General features: G+C 36.0%; 1 protein-coding gene across 9 annotated transcripts in view; it reads left to right on the top strand.

Moving 5' to 3' along the window:
- UBR3 (ubiquitin protein ligase E3 component n-recognin 3) overlaps window positions 1-26,407 on the top strand; it is a 230,448-nt gene that overhangs the window by 116,404 nt on the left and 87,637 nt on the right. For all 9 annotated transcript variants that reach the window (XM_081814231.1, XM_081814223.1, XM_081814224.1 and 6 more), the window contains 2 exons: window positions 8,773-8,922; window positions 20,641-20,774. In XM_081814231.1, coding sequence (XP_081670357.1) covers window positions 8,773-8,922; window positions 20,641-20,774 — 284 coding nt within the window. The remainder of the gene's footprint in view (window positions 1-8,772; window positions 8,923-20,640; window positions 20,775-26,407) is intronic.

Below are 26,407 nucleotides of genomic sequence, written 5' to 3'. Positions count from 1 at the left end.
CACCCTCTCCCCTCTAGAACCCTCAGTTTGTTTCTCAGAGTCCATAGTCTCTCATGGTTCGTCTCCCCCTCCGATTTCCCCCCTTTCATTTTTCCCTTCCTGCTATCTTCTTCTTCTTTTTTTTTTTTTTAACATATAATGTATTATTTGTTTCAGAGCTATAGGTCTGTGATTCAACAGTCTTACACAGTTCACAGCACTCTTCTGCCTGTTTTTTAATTGAATTATTTGTTTTTTGGATATTGAGTTGGCTAAGTTCTTTATATATTTTGGATACTGACCCTTTATCAGATATGTCATTTGCAAATATCTTTTCCCATTCTGTAGGTTGTCTTTTAGTTTTGTTGTTTCTTTCGCTGTGCAGAAGCTTTTTATTTTGATGTAGTCCCAATAGTTTTATTTTTGTTTTTGTTTCCCTTGCTTCAAGACACATACCTAGTAAGAAGTTACTACAGCCAATGCCAAAGGCCAGTGCTATGGCCTGTGTTCTCCTCTAGGATTTTAAAAGCTTCATGTCTCACATTTAGGTCTTTAATCCATTTTGAATTTATTTCTGTGTATTGTATAAGAAAGTGGTCCAGTTTCATTCTTGCATGTTGCTGTCCAGTTTTCCCAACACCATTTGTTGAAGACACCATCTTTTTTCATTGTGTATTCTTTCCTGCTTTGTTGAAGATTAATTGACCATATAGTTATGGGGGTAGGTCTGACATTTTATGTCAGTTATCTTTGATGTGGTGTGCTTCAAAAACTGAAACCCATAAATAAAAGTTATGTTTTGGTTATTCTATAAATAAGGCACACACTTGTACCAAGCCAGAACATTTTTTAAAAACATAATAATGTGCATAATACATCATATAAAACTATATGAAAGCAAAGCTAATCATCTCTTCCTGTTTTCCTCTTAACCTCCCCCCTCTGGAATAAACTATTGTAAACAGGCTTTCTTGCTTCATATGAATACATGTTTTTTCTGAAATAAAGTTATACTGTACATAAGGCTGTGTACTTTGCTTCCTTTTTTAAAAAAAACAATATATTATGAATATCCCTGAAAATTATATATAGTATATGTAGATCTCTTTTTATCCCAGATTTCATTATGCACACGTGTGTGCACATGCATGCAGTGTTACATGAATGGGATTAATATACATGCTTTTAATTTGTGTTCTTTTTCTTTTTCTTCCATGACCTGTGATTACAACTTGGTTTGTGTATTCTGTTTTTCTCTATATTCGTATAATCATATACAAACATACTGTTATTATATGTTCATTTAATCTTCTCCCTCTCTTCCTCCCTCCCCCTCTTCCGCTTTCTTCCTTCCTTGTTTTTGGTCATTGTTTACTTTACCAAATGAGTCTTTACCAGTAGTTCTGATTCAGCAGTTCTCAACCTTGGTGCACATTAGAATCATGATAGCCTCCTTAAGGTAATATCTGTGCCTAGACTCCACTACAGACTAATTAAAGAAGAGTCTTTGGGAATGGGGTTCAGGCATAGCAATCTTTTGAGAGTTAGCAGCTGATTCTAATGTGCAGCCAAAGTTGAGAACCATTGCTCTAATTTAGTGTTTCTTTTCTTTATTTGGGGACAGTTAGGAAAAGCCCATAATAGTCCATAAGGAAGTAATTTACTCAGCCATGTCTTTATTATTGGACATTCACTTTATTTTCAGGTTTTTTTTTTTTTTTTTTATTCTGCTGTAACTAACAGTGCTGCAGTAAATAGTCAACCTACGTTTCTGAAATTGGAATATCACTATATATATCTACTCTTTGATAGCCACTAGGTAGAGATAAGTGTTTATATATGGTTTTAATACATATTAACCAAAATTTATAAAGATCTAGTTATAGTGATGTAAATGTGACATTTAACTCATATTTTTTCTATGTGTTGCCAGTTAAAAGTACTAAAAGTACAAAAAGTTCTTTCTCTTAGAATTTTTGGGTTTAAGAGTTTGACATTTTCTTACAAAGCTAAATTTCAGCCATCATGCTGTTAGATATTTACCCAATTGATGTAAAAATATAGGTCCACACAAGAATCTGCACATGAGTGTTTATAGAAACTTCAGTTGCAATCTCTCAAAACTGGAAGTAGCCACTGGAAGTAGCCAAGATTTTTTTATTTATTTGACAGAGAGAGACACAGCAAGAGAGGGAACACAAGCAGGGGGAGTGGAAGAGAGAGAAACAGGCTTCCCACCAAGCAGGGAGCCTGATGTGGGGCTCGATCCCAGGACCCTGGGATCATGACCTGAGCTGAAGGCAGATGCTTAATGACTGAGCCACCTAGGCGCCCCGCCAAGATGTTTTGCAATAGATGAATGGATATACAAATAATGGTACATTCATATAATGGAGTACTATTCAGCAATAAAAAGGAATGAACTATCAGGCCGTGCTAAGACATGGATGAATCTTAAATGCATATTGCTTAATTAAAATAGTCAGTCTGAACAGGCTATATACTGTATGTTTCCATTTATACAACATTGTGAAAAGGCCAAAACTGTAGAGATAGTGAACAAATAAGTGGTTGCCAGAGTTGGGGAACGGGCTTAAACAAGTGAAACACAAGGTATCTTTTAGAGCAGTGAAATTATTCTGTATGAGACTGTACAGTTGGATACATAACACTATGCATTTATCAAAATTTTATAACAGGAAGAGTGAATTTTAATGTATGCAAGTTTAAAAAGTCATTTAGGAGGTTGGAGGTCCCAGGATGGACTACAGAATGTGACAAGAGAATCTATATTACAAATACATGAAACAACCTCATTTAGGGTAAGTAACTTTAGAAATTAGAGGAGTCTATAATACTGAAGACAAAGGGAACTACACATAAGCACTATACTCTAGTTGATAACATGTCTCCTGTGGCAGTATGTGTTTACTATTCAGAAACCACTATCCTTATATACTGAACATTTAGGTAAATGGTTGGTGGATAACGGGAGCCAGATTTCTCACTGTTGGAGTGAGAGGTAATAGATAAGCAAGAGGAGAAGGCTGGAATCATTCATGTGGTAATAGATTAGAGTTAGATACTGAAAGGGCTCCCAGTGGCCAAACTGGAATAATTTATGCAAGAAAATAAATAGTATCAGATTATAACCCTGAGTATAAAATAAATATCCTGAATTCATACTTATATAAATGATTGAATAAATAAATGAGGAAGAATAGACAAATTCCCCATGCAGAAGAATTCCAAACAATTTATGTAGATAATTCACCCTCAAGCAAGTGGAATAACTCCTGACTCCTTAAGTATAGGCTGTGCTTTGTGACTTCATTCCAAAAAGTACAGTGTGGAAGGCGGGGGTGGGGGGTGGGTGGAGTAATGTTACAGTAGAGAAAGTTGGCAAACACTACCTTCACCAGATGACCTAGGTAAATACCAACGGCGATGTCATGTTGATATTATGTGCCTTTGAAATGGTGTGATGCGAATGGTACTTTACCTCAGTGGTCTTCCTCCCTAAAACCCATAACCTAGGACTAATCTCGAGAAAAACATTAGACGAGTTACTATTAAGGAACATTCTACAAAACACCTGGCCAGTACTCCTCAAAACTGTCAAGGTTATCAAAAACAAGGAAAGTCTGAAAAACTGTCACAGCCAAGAGAAGCTTAAGGAGACATGACAGCTGAATGTAATATGGTATCCCGGATGGGATTCTGGAATAGAAGAAGGACGTTAGGTAGAAACTAAGGAAATCTGAAGGAAATACAGACTGTAGTTAATGTATCAACATTTCACCAAAAAAAATGGATCAATAATATACCAATATTAGTTCATTGTGACAACCATACCACCTAATGCAAGATGTAAAAGGAAACTGGGTATGGGGTATATGAGAACTCTTTGTAGTAGCTTGAAAACTTCCCTGCAAATCTAAAATTATTTTAAAATGAGATTATTTTTTGCCAAGTAAAAAAAAAGAAGAGGAAAGCAAGAATGATGGTAATAAAAATGATGGCCAACTCAGGACAATACTGTACGTCCTTACCCGAATTAATGATATTGTGCAGTGAGAGTTTGCCATTGTGGCAGGTGTCACAGGGCAGTCAGACTTCTTAGTAGAAGACAGTAAACTCTAATAGTGTGCCTAGTTTATGAATAGTAACTCACCTAGTGGGTTACTAGCAAGTACTCAGTTGTAGTTAAAAATTAAAGTGTATTGTATATTTTTAAAACAAATAAAATGTTTAAAATTTTAGATCAGTTTATGCAATAAAGAAAATTCTCTGTGCCTACCACTGGGCTGCAAACCACATTTCACCTTGTGATACTAGTGTTTTGCAGTTGACTGTTCCCTAGAGGAGGCCTAATGCTTTCAAACAAAAATATGTCATAATTTTGAGGGCACTAAATATATCTTCCCTACATCATTTATCTTTCCTTTCTTCTGTTCATCCAAGAAAACTCCGTAAACGCAAAGACAAAGCATGCACCAAGAAGATTTTTGATGGTTTTACAAATACTTATTTTAGTTTAAATTAATCCAGGAATTCATGTCAAAGGTAAAAGTAAAGGTAAAGCTATTTTTAACCAAAGATTAATTGTATGTGAAAATAGATTTTAAGCAATTTAAACCAGTATTAGAAATTTTGCATAACAATGTAAACTCTTGAAGTGGAATTGTAATATTCATGAATACTGAAGCTTTTCAGTTTGGTGATATTAAAATGAGTAGTTGAATAAATAAGTGTTAAAATGCTGCCGTTGGAAAATGATTTTTAATCCCTTAAATCCGAAAATACCTGAATGGAAACACTTTTATCGCTTTAAATATTAGCTTTCATGATTCACATATCTTAGTAAGGCAGAGTTCTTCAATTCTTTTGAGAGTTTACATACTGTAATTAACATACAGCAGAAATGGGGCGCCTGGGTGTCTCAGTTGGTTAAACATACAGCAGAAATTTTGTCAGTTAGCAGTTACTATGTAGCAAAGCATCCCCAAATTTAGTGATTTAAAACAACAGCTATTTATTATTTCTCCTGAGTTAGTGGGTTGGCTGGTAGTTTTAATTTGGACCAGACTTTTCTGTGAAAGGTTTAACTGGTTGGTTGAGATCTGCTATTTAGCTGATTGGGACTGAGCCGAACTGATGGGACAACCTGATACTCCTCCATCTGGGCTCTCCTCCTCAAGCAAGCTAGCCCGGACTTATTCTCATATAGGTGTGTCATGGTGGAGAGTGCAAGAAAGAGAGAAGAGAGAAAGCATGCAAGGTCATTTGAGCCCTCGTCTTGGAAAAGCATGTTACTTCTGCCTTATTCTCCCGGCTAAAGCAAATCAAGACCAGCTCATATACAAGGAGTGGGGAAATAAATTCTGCATCTTGATGGGAGGAGTTTCAAAGTCACATTGCAAAGATCATAGATACAGGGAGGGAGGAGTGGAGAATTGGGGCCATTTTGCAGTCATTCTAAAACTGATTGTAAACAGAACTTCGGCAAATTTGAAATAATATTCAGAAGAATCACCTGCTTAATTCAGGTAGATTCTTTTCTGTGCATGTAAAACCAAACAGGTGAATTAACTATCGCTTTATTTTGCCTTTATTGTAATAATATTCCTTATGGTAACTTAAAATAGGCACTATTGTTTTTAAAGGGCAAGTGTCAGTTTTAAACAGAAACACAGTTTAAATTTTATTTTCTTTATTATTTTTTTTAAAGATTTTTATTTATTTGACAGAGAGAGACACAGTGAGAGAGGAACACAAGCAGGGAGAGTGGGAGGGGGAGAAGCAGGCTTCCTGCAGAGCGGGGAGCCCGATGTGGGACTCGATCCCAGGATGCTGGGATCATGACCTGAGCTGAAGGCAGACGCTTAACATTAGAATTGTCTCTGGTTGCCCTTGGATTTATCATCTTTGACTATTACTGTGTCAGTTTTGCATCAGTCTTCATTCTTTTAATTTACCTAAAAGAATCATTGTAATCTCTTCATTGCATCAATTTGTAGGGCATACCTTTTTAGATTTTTTTTTTCTTGGTGTGGAAAATATGTACAGGTGTTGATGTGTGCATGTGATTGGCAGAATTAAGTATCTTTACTGTTATGCTTATTACAGTATATACCCTGTTATGCTGTTCATTTAATAGAGCTTAAAAACTTTTTGTTGAAGTATAACATACACATAGAAAAGTGCATGCACGTATCATGAATATAGAGCTATATGAGTTTTTAAAAATATTTATTTATTTGACAAAAAGACCGGGAGAAGGAGAAGGAGGCTCCCTGCTAAAGCAAGGAGCCTGATGCAGGACTCGATCCCAGGACCTTGGGATCATGACCTGAACCCTAGGCAGGCGCTTAACCAACTGAGCCACCCAGGGGCCCCAAGCTATATGAGTTTTTAAAAACTGGGTGTTTCTTGGTAATCAGCATCTGGGTTGAGAAATTGAACATTACCAGCATCCTCTAATCCCCTTCATGTTCTCTGTCACAGTCTCATGTTCTCCATCACTGCCTCCAAGAGTAACAAATATCCTTATTCCTAATCCTATGCATTAGTTTTGTTCTTTATGTAACCATTTACGTATAATACATTCTCTTCTGAGCTTGACTCTTTTAGAATAGGATGCTGTTAATATTTCTGTATGTCGGTATAGGTGAGAAATAATAATTACATTTAATTTGGTCAGAGGTCCTTTTAAAATTTAAACTAAAATTTTGAAATTGGGTACTGAATGATAGACTCAATCATAAGTTACCAATAATATATATATATTTATTTATTGGGGGGATAATATATTTTAATTCATTATAGAATATACAGAAGCAGTGATTTTCCTCTTCTTTTAAGAAATAAATCATGATCTTTTTAGTTTCTTGAGTAAAAGCAAAAGGGGACGTTAGTGTCTGTAATTATTAAAATCAGAATTCAAGTAAAATTTACTGTGCATGAAAAAGAGGTCATCTATTTTATTTTCATGCCTTTAGCCCTGTATCACTATAGAAGATTATCAAGCCTTACTTTAAAAAACTCTAGAAAGAGTGACTTAGCAGCTTCTTTGATAATGTATTTTGCTATGAGGATTTCCCTGAAGTTTTCAAGTTGGTTGTACCAAGATATAAAAAAGGAAAACTATGTGTGTGAGATAGCATCAGTGACATTTTAGTTCTTTAGCATCTAATCTCAGACAATTCTTTTGTGTCACTTTAAGTCAGGTATTTCTGCGTTTTCCTTTGAACTTGAGAGCAATCAGTTACATCCCCTCTTTTCTATACTAAAGTTTTCTCCCTAAAAAAACAGAGGAATCACATGTCAAATCTTTTTTTTTTTTAAGATTTTATTTATTTATTTATTTGAAAGAGAGGGAGAGAGAGAGAGCACAGAGGCAGAGGGAGAAGCAGACTCCGTGCTGAGCAGGAAGCCCAACATGGGGCTCCATCCCAGGAGCCTGAGATCATGACCTGAACTGAAGGTAGCCACTTAACCACCCAGCGCCCCTCACATGTCAAATCTTAATGGCCTCTGGTACTTATTTTGAAATCTTTTCATTTTGACCCATTCATCTTATTTTCATGGACATCGAGCTTTCTGGTTCTGATTCTGTTCTGGTTCCATTGTATTCTATTGTTAATTGTTTTTTTTTTCTCTGATTTCTTCATTAGCTTCTTTTTATTTCCATTAATACTGGGCATCATCCAAAGTTCTCTTTTAGGTTTCTGCCCCATTTCTTCTCAGTAACTCTTAATACATATTAGATATGCTTATTTGCATGAATCCTTATTAATATGTATCTAAACTCGACATCTTTCTTTTTCTATTTCTCTCATGTATTTTTACCAATTTATTTAGATATGCCTCCATTTTTTAAATATGTCACACATCACTTCTGTTTTTCTGGTCTTCCCAGTCCCCTCTACTTATTTCTTTGCCACTATGGACAGCATCATGATCTTCATAGGATCTAAGAGTCTTTATCTGAATATCATTATTGGTTTTATTTATTAAAACCAGAGGATTACTGTTATATTCTATAATAGTTCTGCCTTATTAATATATATGGTCATATCTAAATGATTTCCCTACATAAATAAATATATATTGATTATCATTATTGCTAAGATATAATCATTAGAATTCAAAATAAAGGAGAAATCGTTTGTTCCTCTTTTATCTCCTAGTAAATAATGCCGTTTTCCCCCCAGGAGTTGCCATGTTATTATAAATTTCCCTTCTGAAGTGCCTCAAAAAAAATTAAAACAATCTCCTCCTTATTTCCTTTCCTTCTGTGTTTTGGTTTCACTTTTTATTTGTGAATGATACAACATTTGAAGTGTATTTAACCATATAAATTAAAATCATTATAGGGGCTCCTGGGTGGCTCAGTTGGTTAAGCGTCTCCCTTCGGCTCGGGTCATGATCTTGGGGTCCTGAGGTCCTGGGATCAAGCCCCTCATTGGGTTCCCTGCTCATTGGGCCGTCTGCTTCTCCCTCTACCTTCCGCTCCCCCTGCTCATGCTCTCTTTTTCTAACTGTCTCTCAAATAAATAAAATCTTTAAAAAATAAAATAAAATCTTTCATTATATTCACTCTGCATTTTTTTTCTGAGTGAACATTTTACTTCAGCAAGGTTATTAATTTTTTTCCATAGTTTTATTACTATATAACTTTATTGGTATTGAAGCACAAAATTATTTGAACTTGATTTTTTCCTCCATATTTTCATTGAAGAAGGATTTTTCTCCTCAGGAATAAGAGCTGTAATTTTTTCGCCCCCTCAGATTCTCCTGAGAATGATATTCCTATGGAGATCACAACAGCAGAACCACAAGTTTCTGAAGCAGTATATGATTGTGTTATTTGTGGACAGAGTGGCCCCTCCTCTGAAGACCGACCTACAGGATTGGTTGTACTGTTACAAGCATCCTCAGGTAAAATCAAAGTAATTTTTCAGTGGGATTATTTTAGAGCCAAAGTATATATAACATATTAATAAATATCTGTATTAATTGAAAGTTATATGTTTGTCTGGATATAACTATAGATATAAATAGCAAGGATCAATTTAGATCTGTATAGCAAGGATTTTAAACTTGATTATATCTGACTTTCCTGGACATGAGTGTTAGAAGAAGCCCTTAACAGAGAAGTTTCTCTGTATGTTTACACAATCTTTTTCCTTAAAGTGTGATGGTATATTACCAATGCTAGATGGCCAATAATGGAGTTCAGCTTTCTTAACAATTTAGTTGTTTTAAAATTGGGAAGCATTTTAAGCCCAGATATATTGTCAGTTTAAATATTTTAACTACATAAGGCACATTCAGGTAGTTTTGCCTTTATTTCTTGAGCTACTAGAAGCAGTAATTCTTTTTTTTTTTTTTATGTTATGTTAATCACCATACATTACATCATTAGTTTTTGATGTAGTGTTCCATGATTCATTGTTTGCGTATAACACCCAGTGCTCCATGCAGAACGTGCCCTCTTTAATACCCATCACCGGGCTAACCCATCCTCCCACCCCCTTCCCCTCTAGAACCCTCAGTTTGTTTCTCAGAGTCCATCGTCTCTCATGGTTTGTCTCCCCCTCCGATTTCCCCCCCTTCACTTTTCCAGAAGCAGTAATTCTTGAAACAGCCTGCTGAATGATACCTTTGCCAATGAAATTTAAAAAATTTTTTTTAATTTTATTTATTTTAGAGAGCGCATACACATGGGCAGGGGGAGGGGCAGAGGGAGAAGGAGAGAATCTCAAGCAGACTCTGCACTGAGTGGGGAGCCTGACATGGGGCTCCATCTCACCACCCTGAGATCATGACCTGAACTGAAATCAAGAGTCAGACATTTAAGCGACTGAGCTACCCAGGTGCCCCTAAAAATTTTCTTTGAAAAATTTTTGAAGGATTTGTCTGAATGTTCTCTATCCTTTCCCATGCTAAAGTATTTTAACATGTGATAACCCTTACACACTCTAGTCCCATTGAATTCAATCCATTTTCTTTTTTTTGAATTCAGTCCATTTTTAACAGGAGTTTGTGTGAAGCAAAAAGAAAATAAAATTCTTACACATTTCTCCTGAGCATTTTTTTCTAGGGTGTTTATTCTCTGAATTAGTATAGTGAAGTGGAAAGAGATATGCGTCCCCTGAGTTCAAATACAGGTCCTGCTTGACATAATCTGGCCAAGTTTGTTGCTTTCTTTTAACTATAGAGATAATACTGACTTCAGAGGATTGTTGTGTTGGTTAAGTAATGTAATATAGGCAAAAGGATCTAATATGATGCCTGGTAAATTAGTTTCTCCTCTTGTTACTTTTCTTGCTTAAAAATAAAATTGATTTGGGAAACCCCATTTGAATAGGACATTGGGGTAGAGCTGTCACGAGAAATGCCTACTACAAAGGAAATGTGTGGGGTACTTGGGTGGCTCAGTGGGTTAAATGTCCAACTCTTGATTTTGGCTCGGGTCATGAGATCAAGCCCTATGCTCAGTGGGGAGTCTGCTTTCCCCTTCTCCCTCTGCGCCACCCTCCCGTCCCGCCGTGCATGCTTTGTCTGTGTCCAGTAAATAAATCTTTAAAAAAATAAAAAGGAAATGTGTGGGAGTATTGATTGACTAGTTTTGTAGCTATTTCTATTTTCTACTACTGTGACAAAACTGACCTATTAGATTTTTGCCACTTAACTTTTTTTTTTTTTAAAAGATTTTATTTATTTATTTGACAGAGAGAGAGACAGCTAGAGAGGGAACTCAAGCAGGGGGAATGCTGATCAGGGAGCCTGATGGGGGGCTTGATCCTAGGACTCCGGGATCATGACCTGAGCTGAAGACAGACGCTTAACAACTGAGCCACCCAGGCGCCCCAGAACTTAACTTTTTATAACTTCTTCACCAAATACTTTATAATCATCAGTGTAATGTTTTATTTATGCCTTCATTCATTCATTCCACATATATTTATTGGGAACCTAGGTGCCAGATACTGTCATAGTATGAAACAAAGCAAAACAAAATCTCCGCCCTCATTAGGGCAGAGATTTTGTTTTTGTTGTTTTAATCTTTATTTATTTATTTATTATTTTATATTTTTAAAGTTGCCTTGACCAAATTGTCACTTCATTTAACTCCTTTTCACAATTTTGTACACTAGCTAAGCTTGTTAAAATTAGATAATTCCACTATATTGTAGCTCTTTTATCTTTTATAGATAGAAGGAAATGAATAAGAAACTAACAAGAAAAAACGTTAGATCTCTAAAGAGTGATTTTAATTGGGAACTGTAGCAGGTGAAATCTCCGGCTGTTTCCTTACTTTCTTTCTGAGCCTCACACACCTACTGACATCTTGCATTTTACCCCTCTCTACGTTTTCCTTACTTCTGACATCTTTCTTTTCTTTTCTTTTTTTTTTTTAAAGATTTTATTTATTTATTTGACACAGAGAGAGAGAGCGAGAGAGGGAACACAAGCAGGGGGAGTGGGAGAGGGAGAAGCAGGCTTCCCGCCGAGCAGGGTGCCTGATGCGGGGCTCGATCCCAGGACCCTGGGATCATGACCTGAGCCGAAGGCAGACGCTTAATGACTGAGCCACCCAGGCACCCCACTTCTGACATCTTTCTTTATTTTGAACTGTCCCTTCTCTTTTTCTTTTATCTTTTTAAGTTTGAATATGGAACATTTTGTTTTATTTATTTTTTGTTTCAAGTTTTTATTTAAATTCTAGTTAGTTAACATATAGTGTAATATTAGTTTCAGGAGTAGAATTAAATGATTCACCACTTACATATAACACCCAGTGCTCATCAAAACAAAACCATCATGCATTTAGCCCATCTCCCACCCAACTCCCCTCCATCAACTCTCAGTTTGTTCTCTGTAGTTAAGAGTCTCTTATGGTTTGCCTCTCTTTTCCCCCCCTTTCCCTGTGTTCATCTGTTTTGTCTCTTAAATTCCACATATAAGTGAAATCATATGGTATTTGTCTTTCTCTAACCTGTTTCTCTTAACATAATATACTCTGGCTCTATCCATGTTGTTGCAAATGGCAAGATTTCATTCTTTTTGAAGGCCAAGTAATATTCTATTGTGTGTGTTATAACACACACACATACATCTTCCTTATCCATTCATCAGATATTTGGGCTCTTTCCATAATTTGGCTATTATTGATAATGCTGCCATAAACATGTGTCCCTTTGAATTAGTATTTTTGTATCCTTTGAGTAAATACCTAGTAGTGTAATTCCTGGGTCATAGGGTAGTTCTATTTTTAACTTTTTGAGGACTCTCCATACTTTTTTCCAGAGTGGCTGCATCAGTTTGCATTCCCACCAACAGTGTAAGAAGGTTCCCCTTTCTCTGCGTCCTCACCAGCACCTGTTGTTCCTGTGCTGTTAATTTTAGCCATTCTCACAGTGTGAGGTGATATCTCATTGTAGTTTTGATTTGCATTTCCCTAATGATGAGTGATGTTGAGCATCTTCCCACGTATCTGTTGGCCATCTATATATACATCTTCTTTGAGAAAATGTCTCTTCATGTCTTCTTCCCATTTCTTAACTGGATTATTTGTTTTTTGGGGTGTTGAATTGGATAAGTGCTTTATAGATTTTGGATATTTATCAGATGTGATTTGCAAATAACTTCTCCCATTCCATCAGTTGCCTTTTAGTTTTGTTGATTGGTTCCTTTGCTATCCAGAAGCTTTTTATATTGTTGAGGTCATTTTTGCTTTTGTTTCACTTGCCATAGGAGATATGTCTAGTAAGAAGTTGCTACAGCTGATGTTGAAGAGGTTACTGCCTGTGTTTTCCTCTAGGATTTTTATGGTTTCAGGTCTCACATTTAGGTCTTTAATCTATTTTGAATTTACTTTTTTGGACGGTGTAAGAAAGTGGTCCAGTTTCATTCTTTTGCATGTTGCTCTTCAGCTTTTCCAACACCATTTGTTGAAAAGACTTTTTTCCATTGGGTGTTCTTTCCTGCTTTGTCAAAGATTAGTTGACTATATAGTTATGGGTCCATTTCTGGGTTTTCTATTCTGTTCTATTGATCTATGTGTCTGTTTTTGTGCCAGTACCATACTGTCTTGATGATGACAGCTTTGTAATAGAGCTGGAAGTCCGGAATTGTGATGCCTCCAGCTTTGCTTTTCTTTTTAAAGATTGCTTTGGCTATTTGGGGTCTTTTGTGGTTCCATACAAATTTTAGGATTGTTTTTCTAGGTATGTGAAAAGTGCTGTTGATATTTTGATAGGGATTGTATTAAATATGTAGACTGCTTTGGGTAGTATAGACATTTTAACAGTATTTGTTCTTCCAATCCATGAGCATGGAATGTTTTTTTCATTTCTTTGTGTCCTCTTCAATTTTTTTCATAAGTGTTCTATATTTTTCAGAGTACAGATCTTTTACCTCTTTGGTTAGGTTTATTCCTAGGTAGGTTATGGTTTTTGGTGCAATTATATTGGGATCGATTCCTTGATTTCTCTTTCTGCTGCTTCATTATTGGTGTACACAAATGCAACGGATTTCTGTATGTTGATTTTGTATCCTGCAACTTTGCTAAATTTGTGTTTCAGTTCTGGCAATTTTTTGGTGAAGTCTTTCGGGTTTTCTACATAGAGTATCATGTCATCTGCCAATAGTGAAAGTTTGATTTCTTCCCTGCCTGTTTGGATGCCTCTTATTTCTTTTTGTTGTCTTATTGCTGAGGCTAGGACTTTCAGTACTATGTTAAATAACAATGGAGAGAGTGGACATTGCTGTTTTGTTCCTGATTGTAGAGGAAAAGCTCTCAGTTTTCCCCCATTGAGGATATTAGCTGTGGCTTTTTCGTATATGGCCTTTATGATATTTAGGTATGTTCCCTCTATCCCTGTTTAGTTGAGGGTTTTTATCAAGAATGGATGCTGTATTTTGTCAGGTGCTTTTTCTGTATCTATTGAGAGAATCATATGGTTATCCTTTCTTTTATTAATGTGGTGTATCACATTGACTGTTTTGTAGATACTGAACCACCCTTGCAGCCCAGGAATAAATCCCACTTGATCATGGTGAATATGAATATGGAGTATTTTAACCACATAATGAAGTAAAGAGACAAGTGAAATGAACTTCCATGTCTCCATCAGTCTTCAGTAGTCACTAACTTGGGCTAATCTTATTTATTTCCCACCATGCCCCAAATTATAATGAAGCACATTCCAGACATCATTTCACTTCATCTATACATATTTCACTGTTTCAGTTAAAAAGAAAGTTCTTGTTTTTTAAACACAACCACAGTCACTCATAAGTAAATTAGTTCCTCCGTATAGTAAAATACCTAGTCAGTGTTCAAAATTCCCCAGTTGTTTCTTGTTTATTTGATTGATTTATAGTTAGGGGTCTCCTTGTAGTCTTTTAATTAGTTCCCTTTTCATTTCCCCTCTTCCTCCTCCCTTCTCCCAAGTAGGGGCCCTCCTACTCCCATACATTATACTTTTTTGAAGAAATTAGATCGTTGAAGAACATTTCGGATTTTGCTGAATATATCCCCATGATGTTTAACTTGTTCCTCTGTCCACTCTGTTTTCTGTCTGTTTGAGATACTAGCGGTGAATGATGATTATTGCCTAGATTCATCAGTTCATCAGAGATCACAAATCTTTCATTTTTTGTTTGTTTATTACCTGAAATACTTCTGTAAAAGATATTTTACTTCATCAACTATTTTGGTTACTCGGATGTATAAATTTTATACATGAAAGACAGGATAAATACCATATTCTTTCCCTTTATTTAGTAGTGCTCAAAGTATTGAGGTAGTGGTTCTTTAGCACCTTCCCCAAATAATTAATTAGTACTTTTTGTATCATTATGATCTGATGATCTGTTGCAGTTAGTTTCTTGTTGATGATCATATTCTTACATCTTTGTTCAGTGGGAGCCTCTTCAAGTTACTTCCTCAGTTCTTTTGACACAAAACTTATAGACTTGGGAGTTAATATTTTCTGGCATGTCAAGTTATACCTTGATATTTCTGGCCCAGAAACCAGCCATTTCTCTAAGAAGCCTTAGTTTCTTTTATTGGGAAATGGTATTTAGAGACCACAATCTGGGCGCTAGTTGTGCTTATTGCTCTAGACCTTTTTTATAGCCACTGATCCTTTACTGGCCTGACTTGAAACCATGCATTGAAGAAAAGTCCCGTGATTTCTCCCTTTAGTCTAATGTTTGAGTTGTGCTGAATTATAGACTCTTGATTAGGAACCCTTCAAAACACTGCTTAAGTTAAGAAGTTAAGGGCCTTTATAGCAGTTCTATAAAGTTCTAAAGGTATTGCTTTACGTGTTGTCTCACTATTGTGCAGAATGCCTGTTGTAAATATTATTGACTTGGGGAGCTTCAGTTGTCCATTGAATACAATGTTATATAATCTTTTACATTTTATTAATAACCACAGTCTTTGCAAAACTTAAGAAAGTCAGTGTTTTAGTCTTAGTGCTTTAAAAAACATATGTAATAAACAAAAAACATGTAATAAGAAGGAACTGAATCTGGGAAGACCTGCAGATTGAGATTTTTAAACCAAATATCAATGTTCTTACAGAAAAATGCAGAGAGTCAGATTAAAAACATGAAGGGCAAGGAGGGAAGATGGAGCTGTAAAGGAGCAGAATTTTTGTATACTATTGGAAGTTGATATTAATGTTTCCAACTTGACTGTTAGAAAGTTAATGGATAACTAAGAAAAAACTAAAAAAGAAAAGAAATGAGAAGGGGAATCAATATGGTAAACTAGAATATTCAGTTAATCACAATAGAAAGTGGTAATAAACAAATTGAGGAACATACAGAAATAAAAAGCAGAATTAAGTCCTTCTAAATCAGTAATTATTTGAAATATAAATGCATTAAACTCTCCAATTAAAAGAGACTGACAGAATAGACTAAAAAACATGAATATGCTGTCTATAGGAGACATTTTAGATCCAAAGACACAGAAAGGTTGAAAATGGATGAGAAAAAGTATTCCATGCAAACAGAAACAACAGAGAGCTGGGATGGCTATGCTAATATCAGACACAATAGGTTTTAAGCAAAACATTGTCACAAGAGCAAAAAGGATATTATATATTGATAAATGAGTCACTCCATCAAGAAGATATAACAGTTATAATACATACCAGGGGTGCCTGGGTGGCTCAGTTGGTTAAGTGTCTGACTTTGGCTTAGGTCATAATCTCAGAGTCTGGGATTGAGCCTCTGCCACTCAGCCGGGAGTCTGCTTCTCCCTCTCCCTCTGCACTGCCCTTGCTTATTCTCTCTGTCTCTCTCTCAAATAAATAAAGTCTTTTTTTTTTTAAAGGTGTAATACATACAAAAGAGGGGCACCTGGGTGGTGCAGTCAGTTAAGCATCTGACTCTTGGTTTTGGCTTAGGTCGTGATCTCAGGTCATGATCTCAGGGTTGTGAAATTGAGCCCCTTGTCAGGCTCTGTGCTCAGTGCAGAGTCTGGGATTCTCTTTCCCTCTCCCTCTGCCCCTCCTTCTCATGCTCTCTCTCTCTCAAAATAAATAAATAATCTTAAAAAAAAAAAATACCAAACAGCAAAAACCCAAAATATATGAAGCAAAAATTGATAGAATTAGAGGGAGAAGTAGTTTTATAATAATAGTTGAGACTTCAGTGCCCCATCTTAAATAATGGATAGAACAACTAAACAGAAGATCAAAAAAAGAAAACACTTCAGCAGTACCTGGGTGGCTCAGTCGTTTAAGCATCCTAACTCTTGATTTTGGCTCAGGTCATGATCTCAGGGTTGTGGGATCTCAGAGCTGTGAGATCGAGACCCATGTTGGGCTCATACTGAGTGTGGAGCCTGCTTGGGAATCTCTTTCTCCCTCCTTCCTCTGCCTTTTCCCCCTACCTCTCTCTCCCTCCCTCTCTAAATTAAACAAAAACAAACCATTTTAACAACAGTATAAAACAGTTAGATCTAACCAACTTACATAGAACGCTTTATCCAACAAGAGTAGAATACACATTTTTCTCAATTTTATACACGAAAGACAGGATAAATACCATATTCTTTCCCTTTATTTAGTAGTGCTCAAAGTATTGAGGTAGTGGTTCTTTAGCACCTTCCCCAAATAATTAATTAGTACTTTTTGTATCATTATGATCTGATGATCTGTTGCAGTTAGTTTCTTGTTGATGATCACATTCTTACATCTTTGTTCAGTGGGAACATTCTCCAAGATAGATTATGTATTAGGTCACAAAAGAAGTCGTAATATATTTAAAAAGATTGAAATCATCCAGAGTATCCTCTTTGATCACAATGGAATGAAACTAGAAATCAGTAACAGAAGGAAAACTGTAAAATTCCAAATAGGTGGAAATTAAAATAATACATTCTTAAACAACTACTGGGTCCAAGAAGAGATTACAAGTGAAATTAGAAGATACTTTGAAATAAATGAAAAGAAAACACAACATACCAAAACCTATGGGAAAATAGGGGAGACAAACCATGAGAGACTATGGACTCTGAGAAACAAACTGAGGGTTCTAGAGGGGAGGGGGGTGGGAGGATGGGTTAGCCTGGTGATGGGTATTAAAGAGGGCACGTTCTGCATGGAGCACTGGGTGTTATATGCAAATGATGAATCATGGAACACTACATCAAAAACTAATGATGTAATGTATGGTGATTAACGTAATATAATAAAATAAAAACTGCAAAAAAAAAAAACACAAACCTATGGGAAAATAGTGCACAGAAGGAAATTTATAGCTGTAAATGTTTACATTAAAAACAAAGATTCCAAATCAGTAACCTAACTTTACACTTTAAGGAACTAGAGAAAAAAAAGCAAGCTAAACCCAAAGCTAGCAGATGGAAAGAAATAATAAGGATTAGAGCATAGATAAATGAAATAGAGGATAGGGATAGGAAAGCCGTAGAAAGAGTCAGCAAAAGTTGGTTTCTTGAAAATATCAAGGGGCGCCTGGGTGGCTCAGTCGTTAAGCGTCTGCCTTCGGCTCAGGTCATGATTCCAGGGTCCTGGGATCGAGCCCTGCGTCGGGTTCCCTGCTCGGCCGGGAGCCTGCTTCTCCCTCTCCCACTCCCCCTGCTTGTGTTCCCCTCTCTCGCTGTGTCTCTCTCTGTCAAATAAATAAAATCTTTAAAAAAAGAAAATATCATCAAAATTGACAGTTTTACAACTTGACTGGCCAAGAATTAAAAAACACACAAATCACTAAAACCAGAAATGAAAGTGTGAACATCACCACAGTCCTTAGAGAAATAAAAGACTATAAAAGAATATTATGAACAATTTTATGTCAATGAATTTGATATCCTAGATGAAATAGATAAATTCCTAGAAACACAAACTACCAAAACTGACTCAAGAAGAAACAAAGTTTGAACAGGCATTAAACAGTTAAAGAGAGTGAATCAGTAATCAAAAACTTCTCAATAAATAAAGGCCCAGGACCAGAAAGCTTCACTCATGATGCTACCAAACATTTAAAGAATTAACATCAGTCCTTCTCAAACTTAAAAAAAAAAAGGGAATATTTCCTAACTCATTCTATATTAACAGCCTTACTTACCAAAGCCACATAAAAACATCATAAGAAAAGAAAATGATAGACCTAGTATCTCTTAGGAATATAGATGCAGAAATCCTCAACAAAATCTTAGCAAGCCAAATCCAGCAATGTATTAAGAGGATTATACATGATAGCTAATTTTATTTTAGTTCCTAGCATCTCCCTGCTTCTATTTCTTCTTTCTGCTGCTGCTGTAAATCTCTTCAGAACTTAGGGCCCACATTCATATACCTGATATTCCTTCCTGAAAAATGGTCTTCCCATGCTTACTGAGTCTTATAGTAAGGTATGGCACTGTATGTTTATATCCCCCCCTCCCTTTTTTTGTGCTTTGATATTTTACAATTATAAAATCTTAGTATTATTTTTTCCCCTCTTGCTATATACCTCTTTTCCCAACTTTTCATTTTGAAAGTTTTATATCTACAGAATACTCTTTACCTGCACTCAACAATTGTTAACATATTGCCATGTTTGTTTTTCTTTCCCTTTCTTATCTATACATGCACACATACTTTTTAGAAGAAAATGGCGGATGGCATGTTTTATTTCTAATACTTAAGAATGTATCTCCTAAGAACAAGGATATTCTTCTATATTATTATACCTAAGAAATTTAATATTAAAATCTAATATGTTCACATTCTCCTGATAATATTTTTTATAACAGACATTTTCTTGATTCAAGAAAAAGATCATGCATTGCATTTAGTTGTCTTTTTTTTTTTTTTTTAAGATTTTATTTATTTATTTGAGAGAGAGAGAGAGAGAGCACAGGCCAGGGACGGGGGGAGGGGAGAGTCAGAGGGAGAAGCAGACGCTCTGCTGAGCAGGGAGCCCAGTGTGGCGCTTGATCCTAGGACCCTGGGAACATGACCTGAGCCAAAGGCAGACACTTAACAGACTGAGCCACCCAGGCACCCTTTAGTTGTCATTTCTTGTTAGTTTCCTTGAATCTAAAATAGTTTCTCTAGGCCCTTTTTTAACATTTTGAAGAGCCTATGTCAGTTGTTCTGTAGAATATTTCATTTTCTGGATTCATGTGATTATTTCCTTATTAGGTTTAAGTTAAACATTTTTGACGGTGACATTATATAAATGATGTTCCTTCCCATTCCATCACATTAGGAGGCTCATAGTGACAGTTTGTCTCATTATTGGTGATGCCAACCAAGTTTGATCGCTTGGTTATGGTGGTAGGTAATCTCTAGGATGATACATTGAGACTCTGACACTTCACCCTTTTACTTGATGTTTCTTGCCTGAATCAATGCATGTGTAATCTGTTACTGTTATTCTTTTCAATACTCAAATTATCTCGAATTTGGCCATCAGAACTCCTGCAGGTCCTCATGATGTGGCCCCTCTGTGTTTGAATACCTTCTTGCTCTTTATTACATTCCAGGCTCCCCTTGAACTTTTCCCCAACCCTGGGTGCAGTTTTTCTCCAAGGATCTCTGTTTCCTTTTAGTGAGAAGTAGTATATTTAGAAATGAAGTTTAATGATACTGGAGAATCGTAACTTCTAGGCTTTTTCAGTGGACAAATTTTGAAAACCTTCATCCTCTATTGATCAGTTGATCATCCATCCATCCATACACCCAAATATCATACTAATATTTTAGTGTTATTTCAAAAAACCAAATATCGTCATACTTTAAAAAAAATTATTTGATAGGTGGGGAGGGGCAGAGGGACAGGGAGAGAGAAAGAGAATCTCAAGCAAACTCCACACTAAGCGTGGAACATGATGTTGGCTCAGTCTCACAACCCTGAGATCATGACCTGAGCTGAAACCAAGAATTGGTTTAACCAATTAACTTAACCAACTGGTGGCTTAACCAACTGAGCCACCCAGGCACCCTGGTCATATTTTATTTACTCTGTAGAAGAAACTAGAATATCACTTTTTGGGGGTCTTTAAAAATATTCTAATAGTAGGAAAATTAGGGTAGCTTGTGTGATAAATAACAACTTCTGGTGAATCATGTTGAATCAGTTTGGTTATTTAATGAGCTCTTATTTTTATTGTTAATGTAGTTTTGGGGCAGTGCCGTGACAACATTGAGCCAAAAAAATTGCCTATCACTGAAGAGGAGCAGATTTACCCTTGGGATACATGTGCAGCAGTTCATGATGTGAGACTTTCATTATTACAGCGTTATTTTAAGGATGTAAGTACCCTTTTATCATATAGTATTTCTGTCTGTAAAATTGATGGTTACTTCTCTCTAGAGTTTTATATTTTTTCTTCTATCAAATGTCATTCTGATTTGGAATATTGAAGTTTATTAGAAAAAAGTTAATATATGGATAGTAAAGAAATGGAAATCTGTTAATAAATAAAAATTTCAGATTATAAATGTTATACCTATGTTTTAAATGTTGTTTATTGTGAAATATACACATTCAGTTCAATGGAATGATAAGTATTCACTCTATAAAAACTTTTAGATTTGGCATGAATATTTTATGAAGATTTTGCCTCCTTTTACCTTCATTTAAAGATATACAATAAGATTTAGAAATGTGCTTTGATATTTTATTATTATGATGTTTTTAAAATATAAAGTAGGGGGGCGCCTGGGTGGCTCAGATGGTTAAGCGTCTGCCTTCGGCTCAGGTCATGATCCCAGGGTCCTGGGATCGAGTTCCGCATCAGGCTCCCTGCTCCTTGGGAGCCTGCTTCTCTCTCTCTCTCTCTGTCTCTCATGAATAAATAAATAAAAATCTAAAAAAAAAAAAAGATTTAAAATATAAAGTAGGGGCAGATTTAATTCATGACTTCTGTGGTTTCTTGTGAGCTTGGTAGTTTTTTTCCCAGCTCTTTGCACTTAGGGGTTCTATCTAATAGCACTCAGGTGTTCTAGTCTTGGAAGATCAACTTTATTTATTTAGTAGCACTTGCACTGTTAACTTCCTTGTAAAATTTCTGTACCATTTTTAATATTTTCTCAGTGGATTATCAAACAGGGTTTCCTTTTACCTGTTGTTGTTTTTTGGATCTGCTGTATCTTGAATTAAGTACACATGTAATAAGAACTTAAAATAGTTAAAATACATAGGGAAATATTTTTAGTTAGCTATATGAGATGAATATCTTGATAGATTTCCAGATATAATTCTTTTTGCCCTTAATGCACTGGATTAAATGGAAGAAACTAATAGGAGAGGTGGAAGACAAAATACTTAATTAGAATAAACAATAACTGACCTAGTAATGACGAACATCAGAATAGAATGTGGTTCAGTAGTCTGGACTGAGGAGAAGAGTTCTGGCGGGTTCTGGAGGAGATGATGGCTCTAGTTAGGGAGGCATTGTGTAGAGTAGAAGGAGTTCCAGGTGAGCAAACTGGGGCTTGGTCTTAGCAATGTAAGCTTGCCAGATAAAGTCTAGGATTCAATTTCCTCAGCTATAAAATAGGGCTCATGTGGTCTTTCATACAGTCACCTACCAGGTTAAAAATTTCTTTAGATCACTTTACACATTATAAAGGTCAGTATAAATGTATAGTGAAGTATTTAATATTCAGGCTAGCCTTTTCAAAGGGCTCAGGTTAGGTAGGCCTTATAAGGCAGTTTGGGTTAGGTAATGAGGACCATGCTTCCATAGATTTTCAGAGGCTTTAAAATGAAGTTATTATTATTTGTAAAAAGAAGCCTCTATGTGTGTGTGTGTGTGTGTGTGTGTGCATACATATGCACATGTACACATTTTCACTTTTTTCTTTATTCTCTATTGTTTCTTTGAATTTTTTGCAGCATATATATATTACTTTATTAATCAAAACCAATAAATATCTTCATTTTGAAGAAAATGATGAAATCGTGCTAAGTTCTCCTTTTGCAGAAATTTACTACCACCTTTATTTAGATTTTATTTTGTTGCTATAATCCTGGTTTTAATTTTGTCATTTTGAATCACTTTAGAGTAGATGAGTAGAGATGAATCCTAGAGCCAAACAGAAAAGCAAAATAACTTGATTCAATGAAAATATAACCCAGACTTAAGAGCAAAATAAGTTTGAGGGAAGGGGAGATCTAATAAAGGAGAGAAAGAGTATGGTATCTCTTTCTTAAAGCAGCCGGCATAGTTATTCATATCTAGAAGAAAATCTCTTTTGTAAGAACTCTGAACTGAAATCTGAATTGAACAGAATCTCTATTGTGTGTCTGTCAGTGATGTGGGATTTTATTCTTAAATATATATATTTTTACACAATACTACTTTACTTTCATCGTGGTTATTTTATGTATATCTGGCTTGCTCCCTGGTCTGTATACCTCTAGAGGTGTAGGGCTGTTCTTACATTGGTTTTATGGTTCCCTCAGGGCCTAGCATGTGCTGTGTGGGTTGTAGATGCTTACTAGATTTTTTACTGAATTACTCTAGTATAGAGTACCAGAGTTTTGTAGGCAGACAGACTGTATACAGCAGAAGAGTTACTATTAATAGGCACTGATTTTGATTACAGAATTGAACTGTGTAGACTCTGCTCTCTTCACATCAGTTGCATGCATTTTACGAGTTGACCTGTAGAATTTTAGTCATGTAAGATAGTACTGCTGCTGAAACTCGGAGTATTAAATATGAGAGACAGGACCCAGTAGGGAGGGAACCTGAGCTTTGGAGTCAGGTAGACTTGGGTTTGAACTGGGGCTCTGCCATTTATAATTGTGTGATCTTGGTAAACTTTTCATTCCTTTTTTGTAAGGTTTTAATAAATATTGAGGTTGTGAGGATTCAGCATTAAGCAATTCTTAGCACAGTGGTGGGCACGTCATTGAAGTCTTTCTAAAATATTAGTCTTGTGTTAGTAAATGTTTTCCTGCCTTTTAAAAATTCATCTGATTCATATAAGAAACCTAACAATTACATAGACAAATGATGTACTGATTTTAGTTTGGCTTTTTTTTTTTAAAAAGATTTATTTATTTATTTGAGAGAGAGAGCGCAAGGGGAGAAGGGGCAGAGGGAGAGGGTAAGTCTCAAGCAGACTCCATGCTGAGCGTGGAGCCCGATGTGGGGGGCCTGATCTCAAGACCCTCAGATCATGACCTGAGCTGAAACCAAGAGTCAGATGCTCAACTGACTGCACCACCCAGGTGCCCCCTGATTTTAGTTTTGAAAGCTGCCTTTATTAAAAAGAAAGATTAATTATGTTTTTATAATACATTGCCAAGAGAGCAGCTTGTTTATTAGCTGACTACCAACCATTCTAAAATGACCTAAATCTGCTGCTACTTCAAGTGGCTCCAAAACATAAAACAGAGATAAGCAGGTCTCTGTTGCTTTTCTGATTTGTAACAATAGAAGCTAGCTCACCTGCTGTATTTGATTTGTGCTGTTACACATCTTTAAATTGGCTAGGAAGGCATTTTGCACTATGTAATATTTTCAACTTTCAGTTACTCATGAAGAGTCTTGATTTAACATTGGAATTTTGTTTACTGTTGTTTAAAGATTATTTGGTTATCTTACATTATAATGTGAACATTTCATTTCAATGTAAAAATAAAGTTTAAAGGTGTACTCAGTTTTAATGGCTTTCAAATCTTTCATCAAGTGCTGTCACTTATGATAGACGTTGTTCCTAATATTGCTGTGGCATGGCCATCTGTTTACTACAGACTCTAGAGGGTAAACTCAAGTTCAGGCACAAGTGTTGTTTGACAGAGGCCAAATGAAAATTCAAAGAAAATTATTTTAGGAGGAAAAGTCTAAGCCTGTTTAAGGTTAAAGGGAAGGAATTAGAGGAGAGAAGAATAAGTTGAAGAGATAAGAGAAAGAGGAGATAAAAGCAATTAACTTTTAGAACAGATTTCAAAAGGGTATTGTAGTTGCTTATATAATCTGGGTCCCTTCTTTATTGCATATTAAACCTTTGTAAACGTTAAGGTACCTTTTGGGCTTATCTTATGACCAAATTTGTAGTCTAGAAAAATGTATGGAGGGTGATGCATTATGCAGAGAAGAAATTGGAGTCAGGGAGTCAGGGAGACCAGTTAAGAAACTTTATTGAAGAGGTGCCTGGGTGGCTCAGTCGGTTAGGTGACCAGCTCTTGATTTTGGCTCAGGTGATGATCTCAGAGTTATGAGATCAAGCCCCATGTGGGCTCCCTGCTGAGCGGGGAGTCTGCTTGGGATTCTCTCTCTCCTTCATTCCCTCCCCACCCCTCCCCCACCCCACCTGCGTGCTCGCGCATGGGGTTTCTCTCTCTCTCAAATAAATAAATCTTAAAAAAAAAAAAAGAGAATTTATTGAAGAACCCACTCCCCCACAACAAATGATACAGACATGAATGTTGTAGTGGGAACAAAGAGGAGGGGCCAAAATCACAAGTTATTTAGGAGATAGAATCTGTGTGGTTTGGGAGCTAATACTGTGGTGTGAAAGAAAGAGTGTGATGTAGAATGACTCTTAGTTTTCTGATTTGGTGACTAAATAGATTATGGAGTTTTTAAACCAAGAGGAAAAGAAAGATTCATGGAAAAAAATGACAAACTTATGCCACATTTGTGGGAAAAAACAAAAGATTTTATTTATTTATTTATTTATTTTAGAGAGAGCTCACGCTCTCATGCAGTGGAAGGGGCAGAGGGAGAGAATCTTAAGTAGACTCTCAGCTAAGCATGGAGCCTGACGGGCTTAATCTCAGGACCCTAAGATCATGACCTGAGCCAAAATCAAGAGTGCGACGCTTAACCAACTGAGCCACCCAGGCGCCCCAGGACACATTTTTTTATGTTATCTGAGGGACATCAAACTAGAGATTTCTGCTTGGCAGTTGAGTATTTGTATCTGTCACTGAGGCAAGCGATCCAAGTTTGGAAGGTAGTTGAATTTACTGATTAAATCACTCAGGGAGAACAGTTTTAGTAAGAAGAGAGTAGCACAAAAAAATAGAACCTTGAGGAGTATAAATATTGAAGGGGCAGGTGAAGAAAAAAGAGTCTTAAAAGGAAGCCTAAACCAAATGGTTTAAAGAGATCAGAGGAAAATCAAAAGAGAGTAGTATTATGGAAGCCAGGGGGAAGTAGGCGTTTTAAGAAAGAAGTTGTTACTCCATTGTGTGGGGGTGCGTGTGTATATATATATATATATATATATATATATATACACACCATATCTTTATCCATTCATCTATTGATGGACAATTGGGCTGCTTCCATAATTATAATACTTCTATAAACATAGGGGCACATGTATCCCTTTGAATTAGGACTTTTGTATTTTGGGTGTATATACCCAGTAGTGTGGTTACTGGATCGTAGGATAGTTCTCTTTTTAACTTTTTGAGGAACCTCTGTACTGTTTGCCATAGCAGCTGTACTATCACATTCCCACCAACAGTGCACGAGGGTTCCTTTTTTTCCCACATTCTTGCCAACACTCGTTGTTTCTTGTGTTTTTGATTTTAGCCATTCTGACAGGTGTGAGGTGATAACTCACTGTAGTTTTGATTTGCATTTACCTGATGATGAATCATGTTGAGCATCTTTTCATGTGTCGGTCATCTGGATGTATTCTTGGGAGAAGTGTCTGTTCATGTCTTCTGCCCATTTTTAAAATGGATTATTTGTTTTTTGGGTGTTAATTTGTATAAATTCTTCATGTATTTTGGATACTAACCCTTTCAGCCATAAAAAAGAATGAAATGTTGCCATTTACAACATGGATGAAGCTAGAGAGTATAATGCTAAGCAAAATAAGTCAGTCAGAGAAAGACAAATACCATATGATTTCACTCACATGTGAAATTTAAGGAACAAAACAAATGAGCAAAGGAAAGAGAGAGAGACAAC

This window comes from Leptonychotes weddellii, chromosome 3 (genome assembly GCF_054177405.1).
Source record: "Leptonychotes weddellii isolate Sample4059 chromosome 3, ASM5417740v2, whole genome shotgun sequence".
NCBI classification, from domain to species: domain Eukaryota; kingdom Metazoa; phylum Chordata; class Mammalia; order Carnivora; family Phocidae; genus Leptonychotes; species Leptonychotes weddellii.
This window is presented reverse-complemented; position numbering and strand designations above follow the sequence as displayed.